Below are 26038 nucleotides of genomic sequence, written 5' to 3'. Positions count from 1 at the left end.
ATTGCAGCTTTTGGTGAGCTTGAACAAGTCAGTGTGTGTGCATGATTGTTTGTAAGGGAGGGGGCGGCTGCTATGAGGGATGGACTTGCAGGGTTGCGCTGAGACAATAAAAAAACGATTCCGCGGCTGGAGGGATTGCTCTGTCGGTGTCACACGTGAATTACATTGTTGGACAGCCTGCTACATCTCATACCCGTGCAAAAGCTGCACTTCCATATCAGGTGTCACAAAATGAAAAGGTCATCAAAACAAGCTGAAAAAAATCAAGACAACATACAAATGGTGGCACCAGACCGCACCCGTGGATGCTACAGTCCAGGGCGAGGATCACACACACCGTTGACGCTTGTGTTGCATAATGAATTTACATACACTTGTCACGACACGCGGCCAGGCTACATTTTGTATGCTTCTTCACATCATGCAATATGCTTTCCTCCCCCAACCAACTGTAACAAAGTACACCTCGCCTCTTAAAGGTGTTTGCATGGTCCAGTTAACACCAGATGCTAGCCCGTAGCTAACTTACCAAACCTCGTAATGTGCAGGCCTCCAAGGAGGCGCCATGGTCCAGTTAGCACCAGATGCTAGCCTTTTTTCTCACAGTCTCAAGCCAAAAAAAAAGAAAAAAGTCTGCCTGAGCTGCCTTTATATTTGCACCGCTATGCGCATGAAAGCAAAGTATGACAACTGCAACGTGAATATCATTTTTTTTTTAATACGGCGGTGCTGCGGTTAAGTTGAAGAACATGAATCACCCACCACATTTTTTCAAAAACACATGAACTCATCAATCTCAGCCATTTTCAAAATTTATCTCCCTGAGTGGTGGCCATTTTGGAGGATTTTGACTGATCTTTCAAGGCACACAGATTATTGTGTTGTATGGTTGTATAAACATGGAACCTACCAAAAGAAACATTAGACTCGCATCTTTCATAAGGAAAAAAAGTTTGTTTCTGCCTTTTTCTGTTCTTTAGTAATCAGCAGTAGAACATAGGTAAGTTTCAGGAAAATATCAGTTCCCGACTAAAACAGGGAGAAAAACTGCTTTTTGTGAAAAGATACATTTCAAGCATAATTTCCACTTTGACACAACTATACCACAACTATACCAACATAAACAACACAAAAAGGGTTGTTTTACATCAAAATAACAATTTATTGACAAATATATCACCATGAACTATTTAAAACTTTCACATTTGAAACTAAACTCTATGTGCTTGCGTGCGTGTGCGCGTGTTCAAATTCCCCTACAATGCGTAACCTTCTGCCCGCTACACTCCTCCACGCTCTCTCACTTCCTCCTTCCTGTCATGTGTGATTTTCCATTCACTTGACCTCTGCCGACCTCTTATCAAATGCACTCCTGCCAACTTGTGGCCGTTTTGAAAAGTCACCTCTTTGATTGTGCACTTGCATCATCACCTGATTTTGCCTCTCGCGCAAAAGACGCGTAAAATACGTATAAATACATCTTTGGTTTTGAATGAGTTAATAAATCATGCTTTTTGTGGTTGAATACGGCCTATTATTAGTTTAAAAAATGCATTTTAAAGCATGTGTTGTGTATTTTTGGCCAAAACAACGCATTTCCAAGCATAAAGATGCATAAATGAAGTAAAATACAATTATAAGGCATTCAGAAGATACATTCAAATATGTAATAGTATATGTAGTATTCTAAACTAGCCACTAGGTGCCAACTAGGTGCTGATGAGACCATAGCCACCGCAGGGAGTACTGAACTGAAACTGTATTATGTCAGATATGTCCTATTTTCTCGTATGTCGACTATATTGGGTAGTAGGAGTGTGAAGGGGTGTTATTTCATGTCTAGAGGGCTCTAATAATGTTAAAAAGCATATTTAGGAGGTGGTAAACAGATTTTATAAGAAAGAAGGTAATTGAAAGAAGAAAGAAGCTATTGAATTTAAAAAACAAGTCATAGCAAAACAGGAAGGTGATGCCCGTGTTGATCTCACTGCCGCAACGTGTCTTTGTCAACAATCACATCTTCAGCGAAGGTAAAAGTGACCTTAAATGTTCATTTATCCCTTTCATTCGTTGTTTATATGCATTTAGAATTTCATGCATGTACAGCTCGAACTACAAAACTACAAAAAAGTGTTTTGTGTTAATAATTTTGAGATCAACTGTGTTAGCTAACAAAGAACTACAGAGTCAACCGCTGATTACATCATAGAAGGGCTTCTTGTGACCATGTACTAGCCAGCTGCTAACAAGAACACAGTTGGACTCACGCAGTGCATTAATAACACGGCAAGACGCGCGCCGTATTTTACGCTAACTGGAAAATGCACACAAACCAAAATTTGCAACGTTAAAACGCTAGCCGGGGTTCCACTGTGCAGCCGTCTCTCGTTTATGCCGGTTAATTGGTTCCAGACTCGACCGCGTTAAATGAATTTCCACAATATAGGATGTTTCAATTCAACATTTCTGAATAGCGCAATACAGCGAGGGATGACTGTAAGTCTCTTTTTCTGTGGTCACTTCCTGGTTCATAGAGGATGACCGACAAGCATCGTAATTACGACTCTGTGGGGTTGGTGGCTCCAACGGTGAAAATAAATGTCTGTTTCTGCACCTTTATACATTTTATTTATTTCTTTTTTAATGTTATAATCACGCCATGCCATATATAATGCTAGCATAATATAATAAAATAAAATAAAATAATGTATTTTTCCCTTTCAGTTTCCTAGAGGCAACATGAACACACCAGTGCAGTACACCGTGTGTTAATAATACTTTATGAATTCGATACAGCAACGGTATGGCTAGAAGAAGTTTTGATCACCACCGGTGTGGGCTGCCTTTGACAAGAATCCAGAAGATGGGGGATAAACAGAGGATACTGTAAGTACACAAGAGGACTGTCTGACTGGCAACAGATGGTGCAATGTGGCCAACATATCTACTCACAGAAAACATTGACAATCTGCCTAGAAACACACAGAGCTGGCAGGCACGGAACGTTGGATGATTGCAGTTGGTACGAGTGGAATGCCTGATAAAGGGCAACTTGCCACCTCTCTCAAACACCACAGAGCGATTCCCCGCCGCAGCCCTTCTGAACTTAAAGTGGTGTTCTACATTTTCTGACTGCCACTGAAAGCACTTAATAGGTGCTTAATGGATGACCACAATCTAATTTTCGCTTTACAACAAAGCGCCCCCCGCCTTGAAGCCCGGCCCGACTGTCGGAAGCTTGAATAAACACAAATACTTTCTAATCCACCACCCGCATGGCGTATGCCAGCTCTGAAGCGCACATACCGCACAGAGGTGGGCATCAATGATTCCATCCATGCGAGGCGCTTTGTGAGCGAACACCATTTCATGCCTGGGGAAAGCATGGCGTTGACTCTCAAATTATGCCAATTAGGCTAATGTTGTTTACCGCACAGTCCGCGGCGCTGAACGGCTCAAAGGAATGCTCGACACTAAAGAGGACAAAGTGACAAGGAAGCGGAGCGCCAGAACGAGACGCGGCGGGAAAGATGGCACGCAAGCAGAGGTCAAGGTAATTTATGACAACCCTTAGGGCATCACTGAGATGATGCCAATAATACAACTCTTTATGTTAACACAAAAACCCAAATACTATCGTCAAGAACAGATGATCGAATGGCACACACACACAAAGCAAGAAAAACCACGGTTCATTGGTTTACAACACATTGCGCAACTCTTATGCTGCAGGGACAAGCTAGCGAGCTAACCGGTTAGCCTCAAATTGATTTCTTCTAAACTTTTACCACTTCCACACGGGATGGGAGGAAATAGTTCCGGTTAAAGTCGGACCTTCTGGAACGGATTCATGGCGCTAACCGAGGTCCCACTGTGTTACCCCAGGGTTTCATGCTTGGAACTTTACTTTGTTAGCCTCAGAGGAACCCGTCTTGGTTTTTGATAGCAGGAGAACAAGTTATTTTAGTTGGCTATTGGTAATGTTTTTTATTTATGACCATTTTGCTAAGAAACATTTTCTGTCACTTACATTGTATATTGTAGTACTTGTCATACTTTTCGGTGTTTATTTTTGAAATGCGTCCAGTGGTATCAGAGTAAAAGAAGCGTCACGTATTCCTTCGAGACACCAGATGTGATCTGACATTCGTGTCTTTCTGCTCATGTATTTCCAAGGTCCCCCATAAGCAAGGATGATTGTTTTAACGAGTGACGAGACATCAAACTCGCTTTCATCTCGCCTTGGACTTGAATTTGGTGCTAATGAAGCCTGTGCCGTCGTTCCGCCTACAGCTCCCGTCAACACATCGCACATTTGTGACTTTCTGTCCTGTGCTAGTTTGAGGGGGCCGCCCTAATTCCATCAATGGCCTCTTGCGATGATCGTTAGTGCCAGTCGGCCGGTGGCCGGGAGGTCAACCAGTTTGCCGATGCTACTCTGAAGCCACCAATTTTTGCACGCTGAGGAGCCGAAATGCCGGCACAGTGTGACAGCAGGTGATTATACTTTCCTAAAAAGTCTTTTTTTTACTATGAGCAGTGGGTCTTGGTTTCAAGCAGGCCTCATAATAAATAAGCCAGATTTTTTTGATGTGATTGTTGATATTTGGTTGATATATGGTTGATAAATGAAATGACAAGCATTCCACCAAGTCAGTATAACAATACTAGTAATCAAGGGTGTTCAGAGTCAATGTCAGGTTCGAAAATATTCGATCTTGGCGTCATTATTTCCAAAGAAGAACCTTGGATTTAGTGGATTGTTAGTTTGGACTGTGCTTTGAAATGCAGTCATCCCTCGCAATGTCATGGTTTGATTATCACTATATTGTGTGTTTTTTATTTTTATTTTAACCAAATAACATGCTAACTGGGCCATACGCTAGCTGAGGTTCCACTATATCAGCAAGCTAAAAGGCTGCTAACAACGTTTTGTGATAAAAATGCATTCAGAACACTGTTGGACTCACGCAGCGTATCAATAACAAAACAAGACGTGCCATACGCTATGCTAACCGCAAAATGTACCCAAACCAAAGCAGAATTTTGCCGTAAATTTTCGACACAAGCAGAAAATCACGCTAACCGGGGCTCCACTCTCCAAGCATTGAAATGAACTGGGCTCATTCACCACGTCTCTCGTTCTTCATTATGCTGCTTCAGGTACGCTAGCTGCATGTGGCTCCCGAGTGATTCTTCCTGAGGTGTGATTTTAGAATAGAAGCATTCAAGGAAGAACTGGTTGCAATGAAAACAGGAAGGTTTAAGACAAAAATGGACGAAGCAAGTGCAGGGAACGAGAGACAGATGGACGCCCACCTTAAGTTCTTTTTTTGCACTGTGATCATTTCACCCATTACTGCTTGGAAGGAACACCTTTACAAGAAGCATTTGGCTTAAAGTACGCCATAAAGGCATTTTCATAAAGAGAAAGATAAGAACGACCACAACGTCAAAGTTGCCACAGAACATGTCTTGTTTACATATTGTATTGTAAACACTCTTCCACAATAGCGACAAGGCTGAAAAGTGTTATACATGCTAGATAAACATCTTTTTACAGTAATATGTTGACGGTGGGGGACACTAATTAATAAGCTGATTTAAAACAATAATTGAAGGATAAGAGACTCCAGAGTAATTTACACTTACCATACATCACTCTTCATCTCCATGTCTTAAGCCTGAGGCCCATGTTCCACAAGTTCCCTATTTCATCTCCGTCTCCTACACCGCTACGTTTGTTTACCTGAGTAATGGCACTCTGACTGAGTCACTTCCGGAAAAGAGACTGAACATCGAGAGCACCATGAACTATAAATGTCATTCGCTTTCAAAAATTGTAGAACATAATCACAAACAATATATAATATATTTTAGTAAAGTTGACAAATCATGTCAGGGACCCTGTAAACAGGACAAAGCAGTTCAGATGTGATCACAGTACAGTTGCTTGCACAACACAACTGCACCGATCCCTCTTGTTAACTACATTTTGTGAGCTATGGGCTCCAGCAACACGAGAGCCCATTACGACACTTGAGGATGTGCATGGAATAGGGAAAGAGATCATTTTGAGCAAGGCTCTGCATTACCGGAGGGGGTACTGCCACCCCCTTGAAGGGTCATGCAATTATGCATCTCTGAATGTATCATACTCAGAATTCAGAAGAAGACTGCTGCCTTTGTGTTTAACCTCAAGAAAACTCACACTATCTGCATTTGAGTCAACTTTTCAATGCATTAGTGAATTAGGTCATATTGGGATGCACGTTTTACTGCTAAAATGTTGCTCATGTGAAAGGAAATTTATGTCAAGCTTTGACGGTAGACTCATAATGTTGCCATCCGGGCGAGCGATGACAAAAGCAGTTAAATTTCCAAGTAGTTTCAGCAGATGCTTGGTGGTGTGGGTGCTCGTAACGGTCTTGCGAAAAAAGGCACTTCGCTCCCCTTTGCAAACACTCAGCCCACAGGATGTCCCTAGGAAGCGGACCCGCAACAATTAATCCATGAATCCATGATTACTCGATTATCCAATTAACCAACAAATGTTCTGGTGTTCGATTAATTTTCATTTTATTGTGATAATGTAAATATCATCTGATTTCAGCCTCTCAAATGTGAATATTTTTCCTTAGTTATCCATGAAAGCAAAGCATCTTTATGTTTTAGGTGAAACAACATATTCACATACATCAGCTTTGACGTTGGAAAACGCTGATCTACATTTGTGCCTCTTCTCTGATCTGTTGCCAACCAAACCACAAACTGTGTTTGATTCTTATGAATTTGGTCTGTCTGGGGCCAAACCGATCACTCGATTAATCGAATCAACAAGCTTCAAATTAATCGACTAAGAAAAAATTAATTAGTTGCAGCCCTAGTTCATATCGATTTGGTCCATCAAGAGTCTAACCGATTGCTCTATCCATCCACCATCCGTTTTCTTCTGCTTATCCGGGTCCGGGACGCAGGGGCAGCAGTTTCAGTAGGGAAACCCAGACTTCTCGGTCCTCAGACACCTCTTCCAATTCCACCGGAAGAACACACACTGGCTGTTCCCAGGCCAGTTGTGAGACATGATTCCTCTAGCGTCTAGCGTCCTCTAGAGTATCTCACACTTTTCTCTGGCAGAGCAAATCTTTTGTGCATGTACGGGCATTTAGATCAAGAATACTATCCGCTCTAATGGCTGGACAGGACAAAGGAAAAAATAAATAAATACATAAAAATAATTCCTTTAGCGTGTTCTAGGTCTGCCCTCGGACCTCCTCCCGGAACACCTCACCAGGACGGCATCCTGGAGGTATCCGGACTAGATGCCCGAGCCACCTCAACTGGTAAGGAGCAGCGGCTCTAGTCTAAGACCGGGCTATAGACCGCGCTTCTCACCCTATCACCGAGGGAGAGTTCAGCCACCCTACAGAGGAAAGTCATTTCGGCCGCTTGTATCCGGAATTCTGTCCTTTCGGTCACAACCCAAAGCTCATGACCAGAGGTAAGGGTGGGAGCATAGATTGACCGGTAAACTGAGAGCTTTGCCTTCCTGCTCAGCTCTCTCTTTATCATGATGGTCCAGTACAGTGACTCCATTACTGCTGACGCTGCACCAATCCACCTGTCCTTCTCACGCCCCAACCTTCCCTCCACCCGGGGCGAGACCGTCTAAAGCCTAACCGATTACTCGATTAATCGAAACAAAAAGCTTCAGATTAATCTTTAGTTGCAGCCCTAAGAGGGAGCAAGATCTCCCCTGGTTTGGTCAGAAATACACATGAATTGATAAACTAGGCAAACTAGCCAAAGCTTCATGAATGATCCATCAGGATGCGCTTCATCATTCCAGATGACATACATTCCACATCAAACAAACAAACATGATTTGGATTTAGATGCGCCTCTTGATCTTTGATGCAATTTTCCGAGCTTGCTGCCAGAACCGAGCGCCGCCCCCCCTTCAACTGCCAACATCCAAAAAAATGGCGTTCCTACAGGCAAAGAATGGATGTGACGATTAAATGAGACGACGAATTTGAATGCAAATAGGCTGTATTGTATTTTCAGTGGTCGGAAAAGCATAGATTTGGCCACTTTTCATTCAAGGGGATAAATGCAGCAGCTATTTAATTCTGTAAGAACAATGGCGAGTCTGTTTTTCTCCTCAGAAAGATTATTCACTGTCTTTGTGAATGGTACTGTAGTGCACAATAGCAGCATTTCACATACATTAAGGACCGTGTGTCATTTATTTCAAATGCTTGGCATCTCTTTGGGCATCACTATTCCCAGACAGCTTCTGCTTGATCTGTTTGAGTAAGAGGAAACAGCGGCAGTAAAAGCAGACAAGTGCGGAAATGTGAAGAAGACAAAGAGAGAACAGGGTTTTAGAAAAGACGCAGAGATGTTCGATAATGTCTCAGCCAAGGTCCTATTAGATGTTGGCCGCTTATCTCGGTTTTACCCTTTTATTTTTTTGACTTCGCCGTGAAGCCCAAAAGAAATGTGCAATGGCTGAAAAGGCGCTACAAGTCACAAAGCACTAATGTAACCTTTTCAATCTGAGGCATGGGTTCAAAAACACAGCATAAAGCCATGGGATTGCTGTGTTTTATATTACAACTTAACACAAAAGCCCCCACAGAAATAGAATCCAAAATACCACAGCATTGTGAAGAATTCAAAACCACATGGAAATGGTGTACTATTTCAGGTGGACATTCATCCGCTCTGAACAACAAATATTTGAGTTTGGAAACCAAATTTACCAGCGTTTTTGTTGCATCATAACAACGAGGCGTGCAACATTACATCGATGGGTTCCATGCGGTGGTCTCGCTTCGATACACGCTATGGATCGAACGATACTGCAACCCAAGTCACAAACATCACCAGATAGATAAGTCAGCTGACACCAAAGTCCCCTCCTGATTCTCTGTTGCTCCTCCGTGGCAAAAGTGAAATCCCAGCAGGCGGACCGAGTCGGCGGCTCCTGCTGTGGCTGGTGGCAGACGACTCCATTACGGAAATGTGTATTTCTACACTCATGTTTTATTGTTGCCATTATTTTATGATGAATTGGCATCTTTGCGTGTTGCCTTGACTTCGAGCGTATTAGCATTTGGATAATTGTTGAATTGTTATCATTTATTTTATAATTGCTAGTTTTACAAGGGGCTGTTTTTGTCTTATATGGTTTTAACTTCTACGTATGCACAGCAGCAAATGAGGCACGGCTAGCTGCACCGAATATATTTCATTTTATTTAAAACTGTACTTTTGAGTTGAAACAAATGTTGGTAATTTCAATAAAATACAAGTTATTTTTTGTATATAAAAATATTGAACTGTGACACTGAAGCAGGTGTGTCCAAAATGGGGCCTGGGGGCCACATCACCCTGTGACACATTCGAAAATTATAATTTAACAAATTTGACAGTAACGTCAAAATGTTGTAACCTAACAAGTCATCGTTTTACGAGAATACGTCATCGTATTATGAGGAAAAATAACATCGTTTTAGTAGCATGGAAGTTACATTTTGTAATATTATGAGAAAGAAACAAAACATAATCAAGTTATATTTTTGGGAAAATTAGGTTGGAGAAAAAGTATAATGTTACAAAAATAAAGTAAAAATATTATGGTAATGAAGTCACAATATTACGATAACTAATATTTACAACAGTTTATTGACAAAAGTTGAAACAGTTAAAAACTTAAAAAAAAAAAAAAAAAAAACAGCAGAAATTGAAGAAATCTGTAATTTTCCAAAAAAAAGTCAAAATGTTCAGAAAAAAAGTCACACGGCAACGAGAAAAAAAGTTGCAATTTTAGGAAAATAAACTTTATATAAATTATGAGGAAAAATACTGTTGAATATTAAATGAAGTTGAAATTTGAAAGACAAAATATGTTAACGTAAACGGCCTTCCGTAACTTCACTGAGCTCACTTGGAAACAAAAGTTCACTTTCCGAGGAAGACGTTTTGCATGCTAGTATCAAATTCTCTGTGAAGAGCAGAAAAAAACAAAAAAAAACAGAGCACACAAAAAACCTTATCAGTCACCTGAAACACCAGAAAAGTGCAACAGGTTTGCCAGAGACCTCCGTGGCCTCACACTGCCCGCTCGGAGCGTGTGCCTGAATACAGTGCACCTTGCTGGGCCACAGCAAGCTCCCCCCAAATAAAAACAAAAAAAATTATATAGCATAGCAAAAATTGAAGGATGTGTACATTTAAGACGCTAAAACCGATCCAGTGTAGGTGAGTATATTGTACTATAAACCATATCATCTTTGTGTTATAGGTGACGAAGCAAATTAGTGTAATATCTAATAATATACCTCTGAAAGAACAAGCTGAGGTTGCAGCATGCAGAACCGTTCACATCTCAACTGAACAATGGCAGCACTTTGCTTTCATCTCATGCACTCATCTTTGTCCTTTTACGGAGGTGAAGTGTTCAAAAGCAGATGCGCCGCACCTTGACATTTGCGCCAGGAGGAAGGGGGCCCTAACTGAGGGAATATGCCAGGTCCAAGTCGACGCCGGGCACCGCTGACACAGACAGGTATCGATATCGGTTTGAAAAAAACAGATGCATCTCTAGTATAAATGGTTGAAATATCTGAGGGTGCCAAAAGGACATATGTTGATGCACAACAGCTCTTCCTTTGACATTACTCGGCCAGTTGAGTGAAATCACACGTCAAACAAATCAAGACTGGAGAAATTTCCAGCTTCCATCTCTTTTACTTCCCTAACAGATTGAAAAATGGAGAGCTGGAGAAGCAAGTGTGGGTGTTTGTGTGTTCAAGCAAGTATCTGCGGTGCTTGTGTGTGCGCGTCTGAGCGTGAGTGCATCTTGTTCATGGCAAGAAATCAGCTCAGTTTAGCACATAATGGAAATGTGAATAGCCCGGAGCACCTCACCCACACAGGGAGAGCGCTGGCTGGGAGCAGGATGCATCTTTCCAAATCCAAATTGTGAAGGGGAGTTTGCTAGGTTAAAATCTGGGCTCCTTTCTCTCTCCTCCCCTCAAGCAATTCGCAGCTTTGCCCATACATTACTCAAACAGGTCATCCAAACAGGTCTCACTAGCTGGCTGAAAGCATATTCACACACACAAGTACACACATGCTGTGCACATGGCTAAGCACAAATTCACACACACTCACATAGTTGTAGGTTCAGTGAATGGGTGACGTTGCACATATTATGACATGTGACACATACGCATCCCAAAGCCAGGAAGGGCTACGCTTCATTTACCACAAACTCCACCTTTTTAGGTGTAACGTCAACACATCCTCAGCACACGCAGCACATGATCATGCTACACTTTGCCATCCTGGCCCAGGGGGTTACTTACGTGCCACTTCCAGAGATGCGTTCCTGCTCACGGCCTCTCCCAGATAGTTGCGGGCCACGCACACGTAGCTGCCATCGTCGGGCTTGCTCCTCCGTCCGTGGACGATGCGGAGGAAGAAGAGGGACCCGCTGGGCAGCAGCATGCGGTGCGAGCGGAGGTTGTCGCGGTCTGTCTCGACGCGCTCCCCGTCCTTGTACCATTCCACCGTAGGGGCTGGCCGGCCCTCAGCCTTACAGTTGAGAGTGGCCGGCTCCCCCTTGGACACAATGAGGTCAGAGGGGTGCTCGACAATGCGAGGAGGGGAGTCTTCCTGGCGAAGGCGAGAACCTAAAGGGAAGAAGGGTGAAGAATGTTCTGTTATAGTCTTCCTAATATCTGCTATCAATGTCTTCCCCTCGTCACTGATGCAGAGGTATCTTGGCTGTAGAACAATTAAAAAAAACTATTACCAACGCATGTAAGGCGTTGTAAAAACAACTAGTTGAAGAAAATTCAGTAGAAATTGCGTGTGAATGCTGAAACGTAAAATGAATGTTGAAATATCCTAGAAATATTCGTCCATCCATCCATCTTCTTCCGCTTATCCGAGGGCGGGTCACGGGGCGAAGCGGTGAGGGAAATCTGGGTCCAACATTATTTCTCATCATTTGGGTCTGATGAGCCACTCTTTGTTTGGTCCCTCCCCTAGGACCTGTTTGTCATGGGTGACGCTGCCAGGGGCATGAAAGCCCTGGACAACTTAGGTCCTAGGATCATTGGGACACGCAAACATCTCCACCACGATAAGTTGGTAGCTCAGAGAGGAGATTCTAGAAATGCGCTGAAATCTATTCACCGAGCCACGCCACCGTGAACTCAACAAGCAGAATGTGACATGTAATGTTAAACATCACGTGAATTTCCACCAACAGGGGGGGCGACGTGGCATTTGTCCATTCATTTTCAACGAGAAATAAATGTCACCGAAAGTCATGATAGCCTACATGTCTTGAATGAGCGGAACATTTTGATGTCGGAATAGTTTGAAGCGGCTGAGACATGTGGGAACGACTCCCGCATGGACAAAAACACTGCAGAATTTGAAATACTGGCATGTAAACATGGAGAATGAGTCTTGAAATGTAGAAATATTACAACAATTGCATGGGGACCGAGGATAGAACCAGCAACCATCAGGTTGGGAGATGACCAATCTACCACCTGAGCCATGTCGCTCTGTAGAATAAGTGGAAAAAAAGATTTTTCACCAGTAGGGGGCACCTTTTAATTTGTTTTCAGCAAATTAAAATGGTGGAATTTGAAAAGTACAAATACATTGACCGATTACAGTGGGATGGATTTTCGAACCAGCAATCATCGGGTTGGGAAACGGCTGAGAAATGTGTGCGTAGTTAGCAGACAAAAAAACAGCAGAATTTGAAATGCTGGCATGTAAACATGAAGAATGATCGTTAGATGTATAAATATGTTGAACGATTACATGGGGACTGAGAATAGAACCAGCAACCATCGGGTTGGGAGACGCCCAATCTGCCACCTGAGCCATGTCACCCTGTAGAATAACTGGGAAAAAAGGAGTTTTCACCAGTAGGCGGGACCATTTAATTTGTTTTCAGCAGACTAAACTGAAGTACAAATACATTGACCGATTACAGCCGGATGGATGTTCGAACCAGCAATCATCGGGTTGGAAAAAGGCTGAGAAATGTGGTAGTAGTTAGCAGACAAAACTACAGAATTTGAAATGCTGGAATGTTATATAAACATAGAGAATAATTGTTGAAATGTATAAATATGTTGAATGATTACATGGAGACAGAGGATAAAACCAGCAACCATCGGGTGAGGAAACATCCAATCTACTTCGTGAGTCGTGCCACCCCCTCGAATAAGCAGAATGTTACAGTAATTGAAAAATGTAAGATTATTTTCCACCAGTAGGGGGTGCCAATAAATTGCCCTGGTTTGAATCTGAACAGGACAAAGTAGTAGAGGAGCTAGAAATGTGCAACTTGAGTGAATACTGACAAAGCTGACGCCGAACCGCAACGCAGGACTTCCTGCAGGGAACAATGCAATGCAATCCATATGTCAACACTGTCAGCGTCTTCTTCTGATCCTTCTTCACACGGGCTGGTCCTGACCAAGCATGTACACACATGACCGCCCTCTGCAGCCCGTACCCTGAATGACAGCGCAGAACTCCGACCTCAGCAGGTCATGGAAGGCGCATCCCACATCGTACGGCGCAGCCTAAAACTGCTCGCAAAAGTTCAGAGTCCCAAATCAGATGAGCCTTTTTTCCTTTAATGGTTTGAACACATTAGAATTTGATATGTTATATGTTTATATTTTACCACTTCTGTTCTCAGCATTCACAATCAACAAAAATGAGAAAATAAATAAATAAATGTGATACAAAGCAGCTGACCAAGAGAGTTACGCATGATCGTGGTATTAGATTGTATGTGCTGTAGTCAACAGGCACACATTAGTACATGAAATTGCTTGCATGGAACAAAGTATCATTTGGGTACGGTCCTTGAGGAAAGTTAATTAGTGTCAGGTTCTTATTGGCTGCACAGTGTTCTCACACACAGACTTTAATGTTTGCTTTCACATGCAGGAGCTGAGGAGACATTACATCTCATTAGCGTTTTCATTAACAGGTCCCATCAAACGCTGACATTATCAAAGATGTTGTCACTATGAGTGTACAACAGGGAGCGCTACATGAGATGTTTCACTTTGTACTGTGATAACGCCCACCTCCACATTCCTTCTTGGATTTTTGGAGAAGCCGTACACGTGAATACTCAGAGAATGCGTCAAATTTTGTGGCGTGATATTTCTAGTATTTCAAGTAAAAACAAGCGTACGGTTGTTCTTAAATCCCCTCCTCTAAATGTCGGAGTTTTGACCCAAATGTAGAAGCACTCTGTTTGTTTACAGATGTGAAAGCATCACAATCCTCATCTTATTCATGGTGGATGAGCACATTATTATGCGTGTGTTAAAAGGTTTTGCTTTCCTGCCGCACGCATGAAATCAGACCCAGAGTGTGATGTTACAACATAAGTTGTCCTTGTTGAACCGCAAAACTTGCTGCATGGCAACAAGGCACCTCATAACAATATCACTGTACCGTTGCAGTCCGTTATGGATTGTCAGACATTAGGCACCGTATTTCACTCTTCCTGTTTAAATTGGATGATTTACAGAGTGTGTTTGCAAATGTCTGTCTTCAGTTTCAGATTGGGTAGGATAGGTTTTGCCTGGGTAGACTGCATTTAGAGGTGAAAACAACATGAAAACCAGAGAGCTGTTTATGGGTGAAAAACAAGCAATTGTGAATCTGAGAAACCACTCATTAAGGAGAAGAACAGGAAGGTCAGGCTGGAGTTTGCCATGAAGTATTGGATCAACATTAGCAATAAAAGTGAATGTTGTAATGTTTAGATTACATTCAGCTCCAGAAGCCTCCCCCGTCTCTCTTGCGACACAATCCAGGTTTAAGCCCTACACACACACTTTTTAAACGTATTTGAAATATAAAATGTATAACTACTCGCCACTAATGAACACTGCTATTCTTACTAATGTAAGATGGTGGCTGAGCAGGTGGAATCTGAGTCATGGCGTAGCCCATGACTGTCCAAAGTGAGGCCCATGGCTCATTTATTGGCACATTGTAAAAATGAAATGAAAAAAAAACAACAAAAAAAAGCAAAACAGCAAAATGGGAAAAATCGAGCAAAAAAGCAACATGTAACGACAAAAAGCTGAAATGTTGATCCAAATAACTAATACTAAAACAAAGCTTTGTCTTTAATTGCATATTATATCGTGTTTTTTATTTGTAGCCTTTTTACAAAATCAAATACATACAAATATCAAAGTGGACCCTGCATCCTTTGATTTTTCAGTATGCGGCCCTCAGTGGAAAAGGTTTGGTGTAGCCAGTCACACACCGACGGTGCATTCAAGGACCGCTGAAGCAGATCTCAACGCTTCACAAAAAAAACATTATCAGTGATGCACAAAGACATCAAAAGAGCTGCAACAATTAATCGATTAATCAGCACCAATTAATCCACAACTATTTTGGTATTCCATTCATCTTTTTTTTGTTTCAAAATGTAAATACCCTCTTATTTCAGCCTCTCAAATGTGAATATTTTATTCATTTCTTCAGTCATCCATGAAAGCAGAGCCATTATCTTTGCGTTTTAGGCAAAACAAGATGCTCGATGAATCAAAAGAACAAGCTTCAGATTAATCGACAAGAAAATAATGAGATGCACAAAATCTTTTTCTCAAACCGTTCTGCTTCTCAAGACCAACATGGTACCGAGAATGACAACATTTTTATATTTTTTTACAATTTACATTAAGTGTAGTTTGTGCACACCTGGAGATAAGGACTTTAACAAACTAGGTTTCGACCAACTGTGCGACAAATGGGTATATTTTTTCATGTGGTACGCAATGTAACAGCTGCCTTCATGCAACGGCGTCCTCTTCCTGTCATATGTGTTTTTCCTTCCTCTCATGATCCCTGCTGAGCTATTATGAAATGGACTTCTGCCCCCTAGTGGCCGTATTTATGGCATTAAAATTGCTCTCAAGCCTAATCCATTAGTGAGGAGTTGCATCAGCACCTCCTTTAGCCTCTCGTGCAAAAAAAAAACCTAAAAAAATACATAAATACATTGTTGGGATCGGGCGTTCCGGTTTATAAAAATGTATAACTAGGTTTTTGGTATCGAATGAGATATACTTGTAGTCAGAGTGGTCACAATTTTTGAGGTTGAAAGGTCGAAACGAGGGCGACAAAATGACACTGATTAATGTTGTTTTCATCATTCCTGAAGGACAACATTTCTGGAGTTCTGAACAAATTGGAGCTTCCTAGACCTTGCAAGTTGTTTACTGGTCGCCTTTGTGAACGTGCCCTTTGATTCCTTCATTTAAAGACGCGGCCCATACATGTTTCACTTTAAAGCCGAGTCATCTCAGCCAAGCTCTTTGGTCATTCCTTGCAAGCACTGGCAGGTCTGTAATGCGATATAATTCCTTTTAGGAGATGAGTCTCGGTCTACGACACACAATCTAATGTTTCTTGCTGTCGTATTAGTTTGTCTGAATGTAAACCCAAGGTTCATGTTCTTACTCAACATTTTTACGCTCACGCTTGCTTCTTTTTTGCATTTAGCTGGGCTACCTTAACAGCACTGTGTGAAAGAAGGATATGGTATGAGTCCATTTGAGTCCCTCAAGGTACAAACGACACTAATGTACCCCCAAAGGGCTAATTATCGGATTTCAAGGTAACTGTTTGTACTTTCACCATGGATGAAAAGGTACAGATTTGTTCCAAGCTGTGCTCCCAAGTGTCAAAGGTGCAAAAGCAGAGGGTAGAAATCTGCATATGTAACAAACCGACATAATTACAGTGTAAAACTAAATGAAGCTTGCATTGTTTCTCAGTAGAACGCCCCTTTCTTCACTATAGTGGGATCTGTCCAGGGTGCTGAAATACTGAGTTGAGGTCTTGTAGGGAAACGAGTGTCAGGGCCATTTTACGGCTTATAGAACAAGTCCGTTATGAGAAAGCCAGTATGATGTGAAATTACTAGGGGTGTCACAAGATCTCGCATGATTAAAACTGTCTCACGGTAATAAATTAATGAATTAATCACCGATAAATGAAAATGAACTTGATCATTTTGCCAGCCTCCATACATATATTGCCATGTGCATGCGTGTCTGTTTTCCTCGTCTCTCACCTCCAAACAAGACAGGAAGAGAGTTCACTCTGTGCATTGATTCAGTACCTAGACGGTTCATAAAACAACAGCAAACAGAGTGAGTCCTCTTGTCAGTTAGACAGTCGCACGCACACACACACACACACACACACACACACACGCACACACTCGCACACACACACACACACACACACTCACACACACAGCAAAGGAGCGTCGCCTCGCGAGGCGAACTGCAAGGTAACATAGAGATTAGGAGGGAAAAAGACGCTTGCAAAGCCAAATGCCGAAATATTAATAAGCAAGGTGAACCCATCAACATGAACGAGCCAGTATGCCGAATTTATTAGAAAGTCGTAGTAGCATAAAAGGCAACAAAATGACTCATCTGGGAAAACAGCCTTCGTCTCGACAGTCGACGCTTGCTGAGACGTTTGGTCAGCAAAGTAAATACAGAGAAAACAGCACAAAATGGTGTGCGTTTACAGAAAGTCATCGCAACAGAAACACTGCTCTTTAATACAGTTGAAAAGCCAGCATTTCAAGAAATGCTGCCAACGTTTGACAGATAGTAACCGACGCCAATTCCATAACTGAATTGTGAAAGATGACATATTAAAGGAAATATTGCATGTTTATCATATATTGATTATTATTATTATAAATTATCATTGGTGGTTTATTTTGTCCAAAAATGTTGACAATAATATTATAATATTAATATTATTGTATATTATTATTATTAATATTATTAATATTATTATTAATAATATTATAGCGTCACTCCTAGAAGTTACATTTTACAGAAATAACATGCATAAACATCAAGATGGCATGGTTGGTGTTTGAGAAACATAAATGTGTGTCATCTAATGCAAATCTATGCAAAAGTCCTGAAGAATGTACACCGTTAGCTACAGGATATGGATATCCTGTCACTTTGCTTTAGGTGGTACACATGCAGTAGGCCCACACAACTGCAAAGGTCCACCCAGTCACTTTCTGTGCAATCTTCCAGATAAGACCACAAGAGCCCTTTACTTTATGACTAACCTGTAGATATCAATTCTGAAGAGGAGAATTTTCAGACCAAGCACCTTCTCCACACCACATTGGGCATTATTACTGCGGGACATAAACTGCCCGTGTCGGGTGACAAAGTATATGGCCCGCGGTCAAACAATATTGGTGAAAGTTGTGCGCAATCTCCATAACTGCATGGTGTGCAACACTTTCTAATGACCCGAAGGGAGGTCCCATTGTTCCCCCATGCAGTTAAAGTTCTTGCCAGCACATATTTGCCAATAAATGTGCATGGAACTAGAAGACCTACAGCTTTGTTATTTGAAGATGGACGCGATGGATGGATGGACAAGTTGCGACACATAATAATACAATTTAAATGTGAGAGAAAATATTGTATGAATGTAAGAAATCGTGGCTTACCGGTGCTTATTTTGGTGTATAGAAGTCCACAGAGAAAGAAATACTGTAGAGGACCCATCCTGGCATATTGGCCCCTTCAGCTTCAGCAGGCGTACGAATTCCTCCTCCTCGAGCGGGGGAAAAAGGCGATCAATTCATCAATCAATGCCTGTCCTCACCTTTTGCCACTTTGTGAAATGTCTTCACGTTCAAGTTAGTCAAGCAAAGCCACCAAGGCACTCGCTTCAGGCGGGGAAAGCAAGCCAGCAAGGCTGACGTTCATATGCTCTCCGGTGAAAGAAAGCGCACCGAGTGAGCTGCCCGAACGTTTGCGTTCTCTCTGCCGTCGACACCAGCGACGCCCGACGCGGCTCCGACCGGGACCCCGCTACATGCTCCTAGCCACCGGTACTTTTATTGCGTCCCAGGGAAAGAAAGGGCACCCGTCGCCATGTGGCGGGACGAGAAGTGGTGATGGGGTTGTGGAGGAGGAGGTGGGAAGCGGCACCGTGCAGCAGCTCGCACAGCCCCTCCTTCTCCACGCCGCTGCCCTGCATGGGAGAGGAGGGAAAAACATCAAATAATAAAGAAAGAAGAAATGCCATTTTCCACCTTGAAGGCTGACAGGTTAAAATGTGAAAAAATAACCGGAACCTGAACGCACCACTCGCTTAATTGTATAGGTTGATATCCAAAATAGATACATTTAAACATAAACTCATTTTTTTGTGGAGAAAGTGAACTAAATCTGGAAAATGCGCTGAGATTGTTCAAATGCTCAACTCAACAAGTGACTGAGAAGATACAGTAAGATATGTCATATAAAGATTTTATTTTGTTATTCTACATTCTTTTCATCTGCCTCAAACACATTGAGATGCAGCAACGGTGCAGGATTAAAAATGATGGCCTATTCACTGTTCTGTGCGTTTCATCTGCGATGTTGCTCGTGCCATATCAGCGGGATACAGTCGTCCCTCACCACTTTGCACTTTTGCTGCTGCACTCTATCACGGTTAGTTGGTGAATTTCCGTCAAGTATGATTCCTCATTTAGAAATAACACCCATGTAGTCACCTTTACACTCCTATTATCCAATATAGTGGACATAATAAGCAGGAGTCAATGGTGCACACAATCAAGGTGCACTGTATTCAGGCACACGCTCCGAGCAGCCGGTGTGACAAATCTTTTGCACTTTTCAGATGCCGCAGCGCTGATGTTTCAGGTGGCTGCTAAGGTTTTTTGTGTCCTCAATGGGTCCCCCCCCCCACCCTCGTCACAGAGCATGTGGTACAACGTCCTTCCTCTTAAAGGGAATGTTTGTTTACAAGTGAGCTCAAGAAAAGTTACGACAGACCGTTAACGTCACAGGCAGGAGAAAAAAGGAGCGCTTGATTTGCTCACCTGCACAGTGCGCGTAATCTGGCCTCATTGGAGTTTTTTTTTGGTTATCTGAGCAATTTTTTATGTTATTTGATTTATCGGTATGATGTCTCATATTGGCTCGATAATTATCGTGCAGCGCTAGTAGTCACTGTATTAAATTAAACAAACCATAGGCTTGGGCTACCTCTGTGTGTGTGAGAGTCTACATCAGGGGTGGGCAAATTGCAGCCTGCGGGCCACATTAGGCCCGCCAAGTGTCTTAATAGAGCCCACCGGGTATTTCCAAATTCCATCCATCCATCCATTTTCTATACCGCTTCATCCTCATTAGGGTCGCGGGGGCATGCTGGAGCCTATCCCAGCTGACTTCGGGCGAGAGGCGGGGTACACCCTGGACTGGTGGCCAGCCAATCACAGGGCACATATATACAAACACTCACATTCATACCTATGGACAATTTAGAGTCACCAATTAACCTCATCTGCATGTTTTTGGGAATGTGGGAGGAAGCCGGAGTACCCGGAGAAAACCCACGCACACACGGGGAGAACATGCAAACTCCACACAGAAATGCCCAACGGAGAATCCAACCCAGGTCTTCCCATCTCCTGACTGTTCCTGTGTTGGCCAACGTGCTAACCACTAGACCACCGTGCGGCCTATTTCCAAATTTGTTTTTTTTTAACCTTTAAGATGTAAAGTGTAGCCGGCAAAATGACTTGCAGTGCTATAGAGGCACACTTGAATCGCCAAAATAGTCAGATGCAATCTGTAGTGTGTACAACAAACAATCCAAACCACACAACACGTCAACACACACGAAGCACAAAGTAAGCTACCTGCTGCACCTTGTGGGCATACAAAGAAATATCTTCACACAATACCCATGCCAAAAAAACACCCATATACTCTTGCCGCAAGACATGCTGGGTCGCTTGTGGTACTACTCCTCCCAACATTTTGCCGTGTTTGTTGCATTTTTACTTGATTGCTAAATATGTTGTGTAAAGGTGACTATAGGGGCGCTATTTCATGTCTAGAGGGCTCTAATCATGTGAAAACCCAGATTTAGAAGGTGGTAAACAGGTTTTCAATTCGACACTAATTTAATTAAAAACATAACCAAACAGCACAGTTAAGCAAAATACAGTAAGTACAGTCAAATGCATTTTGTATTTCTGCTTCGTGCATGGGTGATAAAGGAGCCATTAAAGTGTATGCAGCTCAAGGAAAGGCCCTTCAGCGCTGAATCCTGCCTCAGGTGCTTATCCTTCTCAGTTGTCAATACTGCTCAATGCCGTCAATGGCGATATAAAGGCGGCGTCACCCTGAGACCAGACCGAGATGGGCTGTATCAACCGCTATTGATCCAGAAGCCGAAATTAAACCATTTTTTGGCACAGTATTCATGGCAGTGGATCGAATAATAATTATAGACAACGGCTAAATTGAGTCTGCGTTTGGCTGAGCGCAGGAGGGTCATGGAAAGCGAACACAATCCTTTAAATCGGAGCGATCTCATCCATCTGGGAATGATGTGTTCAACAGCCTTTTCCTGCAAGACGCCAACAGTTCACTTTGCGGTGCGGAGGAAGCCTCTTTGCACTCGATCGCTTTCGAGTCATGCATCAACGCTTCCAGCTTTTGCTAAAGTGCAGGGTACAGATAAGTGGCGTGTTCGGCGCTAAACACAAATAATACGTCATCGCATGCGAGTAAGTAACTTCTATCTGACCTTAACCCAAAACCCATTTTGTTTGCAGAGGTGCAACGACGGAGGATGATAAATAGGCTTCTTAGGAAATGAATGGCCTCACAAAAATCAATCAAGGTGAACTTTAATGATATGAGGAAAGAAATTCAAGAGCATGACTCGCGCTAATTGCGCCAATGACTTAATACTCAGCAATTCTGCAATCTGTTATTAGCGCTTATTGCAATCACCGGATCAATCGCTCAATCCCATACGTCTTCCTTGATCATTAGCAGAATGCTAATAGGCGTTTAAGGAAACTGGAGAGGAGCGAAAGGTAACATTCGAATCTTATGGACGAATTGTGAAGGAAGGTCGCTAGAAAATCTTTCCAGTGAAAAAAGGCTGACTTTGATGCCAAAATCGTTGTCACGCTGAAATGAATGACTTCACACACGTCACTGCTGAATGCGCTCGTCCTGGTCTGTTGGAACCCCTCTCAGCGTCCACACCGGGGGGTCCAAACGTTTTTCCAGCGAGGACCATATCGTGAAAAAGGAATGCAACTTTGCCACTTGGATATTTTGTAAAGCAACACATGCAGCTATGCGAAGAAGTGATATATGTATTTCAAGAAAAAAAAGTATTATTAATATCAACTTCACCCTTTTTTTCCCATTTTTGCTGTTGATTTTTCTCGTAATATTGTCAGTTTATTCCCATATTTTGACTTTATTTACATATTATAACTTTCTCCCCAACACAATTTTCCAAACCTTTATTTAGTTTTGTTTCTCATTATAATACGACTTTTAAAAAATTACGTTATTTTTGTCTTTAATATTTCAACTCTATGCAACTAAAAGATTGTTTTTCTTCCTAATATTCCAAGTTTATTCTTGTGAAATTGTGACTTTTTTCTTGTTAGAACACAACTTTTTTATCTTAATATTTTGACTTTATTCTCATAAAATTGCAGTTTTGCATTTCAGCTGTTTTTTTTTTAATTTTCCAAGTATTTCAGCTTTTTTTCTTTTTGTACATTTTCTTTTTGTAACATGACTTCATTCTTCTAGCATAACCTTTTCTGCATCCTAATTTTCCAGAAATCACAGCTTTTTGTTTGTTTGTTGAACTAATGTGAAATCACAAAAACTCTTTTTTTTTGTTTAATATTTCAACTTTATGCTACTAAAATGACGTTATTATTCCTCATATTCTAAAATTATTCTCTTCTCTTCGTACTTTTTTCTCTTAATATTGGGACCTTATTTTTGTAAAATGACTGAAGTACCATTCAGTTGGCTCTCGTGTGTGCGTGCGTACCTGTCCAGGCTACACCGTCCCATTTCAAGTATATATCCGCCTGTCTGTGTCGGCGATGCGAAGCGGCGACTCGGACCTGGTACATCCCCTCAGCTACAGTACGTGTCCGCTGGGCCCCGTGCCTCCTGGCCCAATGTCAAGGTGCGGTGCATCTGTTTTTGAAAACTTCACCACCTTAAAAGGATGAAGATGAGTGCATGTGATGAACGCAAAGAGCTGCCATTGTTCAGTCGAGATGAGAACGGTTCTGCATGCTACAACTCTTAACCACAGCTTGTTCTTTGAGGTCGTGTATACCTGCATCATTGCACCCCTAGTTAACCATGTTTAATTGTGTGTACGTAATCCAATAGAATTTGTGCTATTTGTTAAATACATAACATTGGTTTTGTGTTTTACAGCAGCTTCCAAAGAAATACACACAGCCACGCCTCTAAATGATATGGATTATAGATATTAAAAATATGTCCTGCAAATGAAATAGATCTTTTTCACCCATTATATTTTAGAGCCTTTTAGATTTAAGTGTAGCTTATGCACACCTGGAGGTAAGAAGGACTGGAGGATTTGACCAACTGTACTTGTTGATGAGTCCTAATGAAATATGATGACATTACTACTAGCACATCACTACTACCAGGACAACAAGGGTATAGAGGGGGACGAACCACCTGCTGTGGCCCAGCAAGGTGCACTGTATTCGGGCACACGCTCCGAACAGCCGGTGTGACGCCACGGAGGTTGAGATCTCCATGACAACACTTTTGCACTATTCAAACGCTGCGGCACTGGCATTTCAGGTAGCAGGTACGGTTTTTTGTGTGCTCGATTTCCCCCCCCCCATCGCGACACATTTGGTAGAACTAGCACACGAAATGTCTCTCTTGGAAAGTGAATGTTTACAAGTGAGCTCAGGGGACGTTAGGACATGCTGTCAACGTCACAGGCAGGAGAAAAAAGGAGAGCATGATTTTCTCACCTGCACAATACGGGTGATTGCACCTCATTGGAGCTTTTTTTTTTTAAATTATCAGTTATCTGAGCTATTTTTTTTTATCGGAATGACTTCATAATTCCCTCATATCGGCCCGTTAATTATCATGCACCCTAGTTAAAAACATCTGCTACATTGGGAGTGGAAAGGTGACTATAGGGGTGTTACTTCATGCCTGGAGGGCTCTAATAACTGCAATTGGCTGGCGACCAGTGCAGGGTGTACCCTGCCCCTCACCCAAAGTCAGCGAGGGTAGGCTCCAGCTTACCCCCCCGACCCTGGTGAGGACAAGCAGCATAGAAAAGCAGCAGGATGGAGGGCTCTAATAATGTTAAAATGCATATTTAGAAGGTCGTACACGGGTTTTCTATGCTCTGACTCCAAAAACATTCCATTTATGTGTAAGGACTCCTACTTGATGCAAATTGACCAATTAACTGCGATAAGAGTGCAAAGTGGAAGTGCAAAGTGGCGAAGGACGACTGTATACCGCGTATGACGAGCAGCATAGCAGATTACATGCACAGAACAGTGAATACACCATCATTTTTAATCGTGCTCTGTTGTTACATCATGTGTTTCTTTATCATCACATGATATATTCTCAGCCCTTTTCTAAGTTGAACATTTGAGCAACCTCAGATCATCTTCCAGATTTACTTCACCTTCTCTGAAAAACAAAATGAATTCATATTTAAATGAAAGCTGTTTTCGTAATTCCCTCATATCGACTCAATCGGACCGCTAATGATCGCACACTCCTACTTTAGAGCTTAATTCATTCATTTTTAATCCCGAACGCCCAAACAATGAATTTATACGTCTTTTTTTTTCACAAGAGGCAAAAGAGGTGATGATGCAACTCTCCACTAAAGGCATTAACATTCCAGAGCACTTTTAAGCCATGAAAACAGCCACAAGGTGGCAGGGATCATGTGGATGGAAAAAATCACACATGACACGAAAAAGGAAGTGAGAGAACGTGGAGGAGTGTAGCGTTCCAGTGTCACGCATTGTAGTGACATTTTAACACATGGACACGCACACATAGCTCAGTTCCAAATGTGAAAACTGTAACTAGTTCATGGTGTTATAATTTGTAAATAGTTATGTTGATGTAAAACAACTCTTTTTTGTGTTGTTGTTGGTATTGTTGTTTAAATATTTGAGCTGTCACAAAAGCAAAAAATATTTTTTCAAAGTGAAAGTTATGCTTGAAATGTATCTTTTCAAAAAAGGTTGTTTTCTCCCTGTTTTAGTTGGGAACTGATATTTCCCTGAAACTTAGCTATTTTCTACTGCTGATTACAAAAGAACGGAAAAAGGTAGACACAAGCCTTTTTTAATGAAAGACGAGAGTCTAATCTTTCTTTTGGTAGGTCCCATGTTTCTGTGCGCCTTGAAAGATCTGTCAAAATCGTCTAAAATGGCCGGTGCTGAAGGGGTTGTCTTTTTAAAAGTGGCTAGGATTGAATGAGTTAAAAAAGGGTACAGCAGAAAGAAAGCACCATTGCAGCAGTTTCTTTCATGCATAAATGTTCTTTATGTCTACATACAATGTAGAAAAAACAAACATCCACGGAGCATTTCAACTATAAGATGTAAATCCACTGGACGGACGTGTGTGCATGTGCAGCACTGTGAGCGATGCATAATGCACGACTTCTATATGCAAAATGTTCTGATCAAAGAAATACAATAAAGTCAACTTACTTGACTGACTGCAATGCAGAACATATTTGTTTGAGTCGCAAGCCCTAATGATTGACTGAGAACAAGGATTATACATCTACATGTAGAAGAATGTTTAATTGTGCATTAAAATGTATGAATTCAGATGAAAATTCCATGTTGGAATTATAAATGCATGATGGCATTGGATTTTCAACATCAGGTTTAAAAATGATGTGATTTGATGCGCATTGAGGAGGTTGACTAAGATAAGACTCCCTCATCCTTCATCACCAGTGGACATGTTTCCAGGCAACGTGGGATTCTGTCTCTCACACAAACCAAACCCAAAAGGGCTCCTGACTCCTCTCATCAATCTACCGCTCTCTC

At 41.9% G+C, this 26038-nt stretch overlaps 1 protein-coding gene across 2 annotated transcripts in view; it reads right to left on the bottom strand.

Moving 5' to 3' along the window:
• The window catches only part of LOC129168729 (roundabout homolog 2-like), a 147885-nt gene that overhangs the window by 114129 nt on the left and 7718 nt on the right, over positions 1–26038 (bottom strand). For both annotated transcript variants that reach the window (XM_054754333.1, XM_054754334.1), the window contains exons 2-3: positions 18596–19125; positions 11379–11705 (exon numbers count right to left, since the gene is read on the bottom strand). In XM_054754333.1, the coding sequence (XP_054610308.1) occupies positions 11379–11705; positions 18596–18653 (385 nt within the window). In that variant the 5' untranslated portion in view covers positions 18654–19125. The remainder of the gene's footprint in view (positions 1–11378; positions 11706–18595; positions 19126–26038) is intronic.

Source organism: Dunckerocampus dactyliophorus, chromosome 16, assembly GCF_027744805.1.
Source record: "Dunckerocampus dactyliophorus isolate RoL2022-P2 chromosome 16, RoL_Ddac_1.1, whole genome shotgun sequence".
Classification (NCBI taxonomy): domain Eukaryota; kingdom Metazoa; phylum Chordata; class Actinopteri; order Syngnathiformes; family Syngnathidae; genus Dunckerocampus; species Dunckerocampus dactyliophorus.
This window is presented reverse-complemented; position numbering and strand designations above follow the sequence as displayed.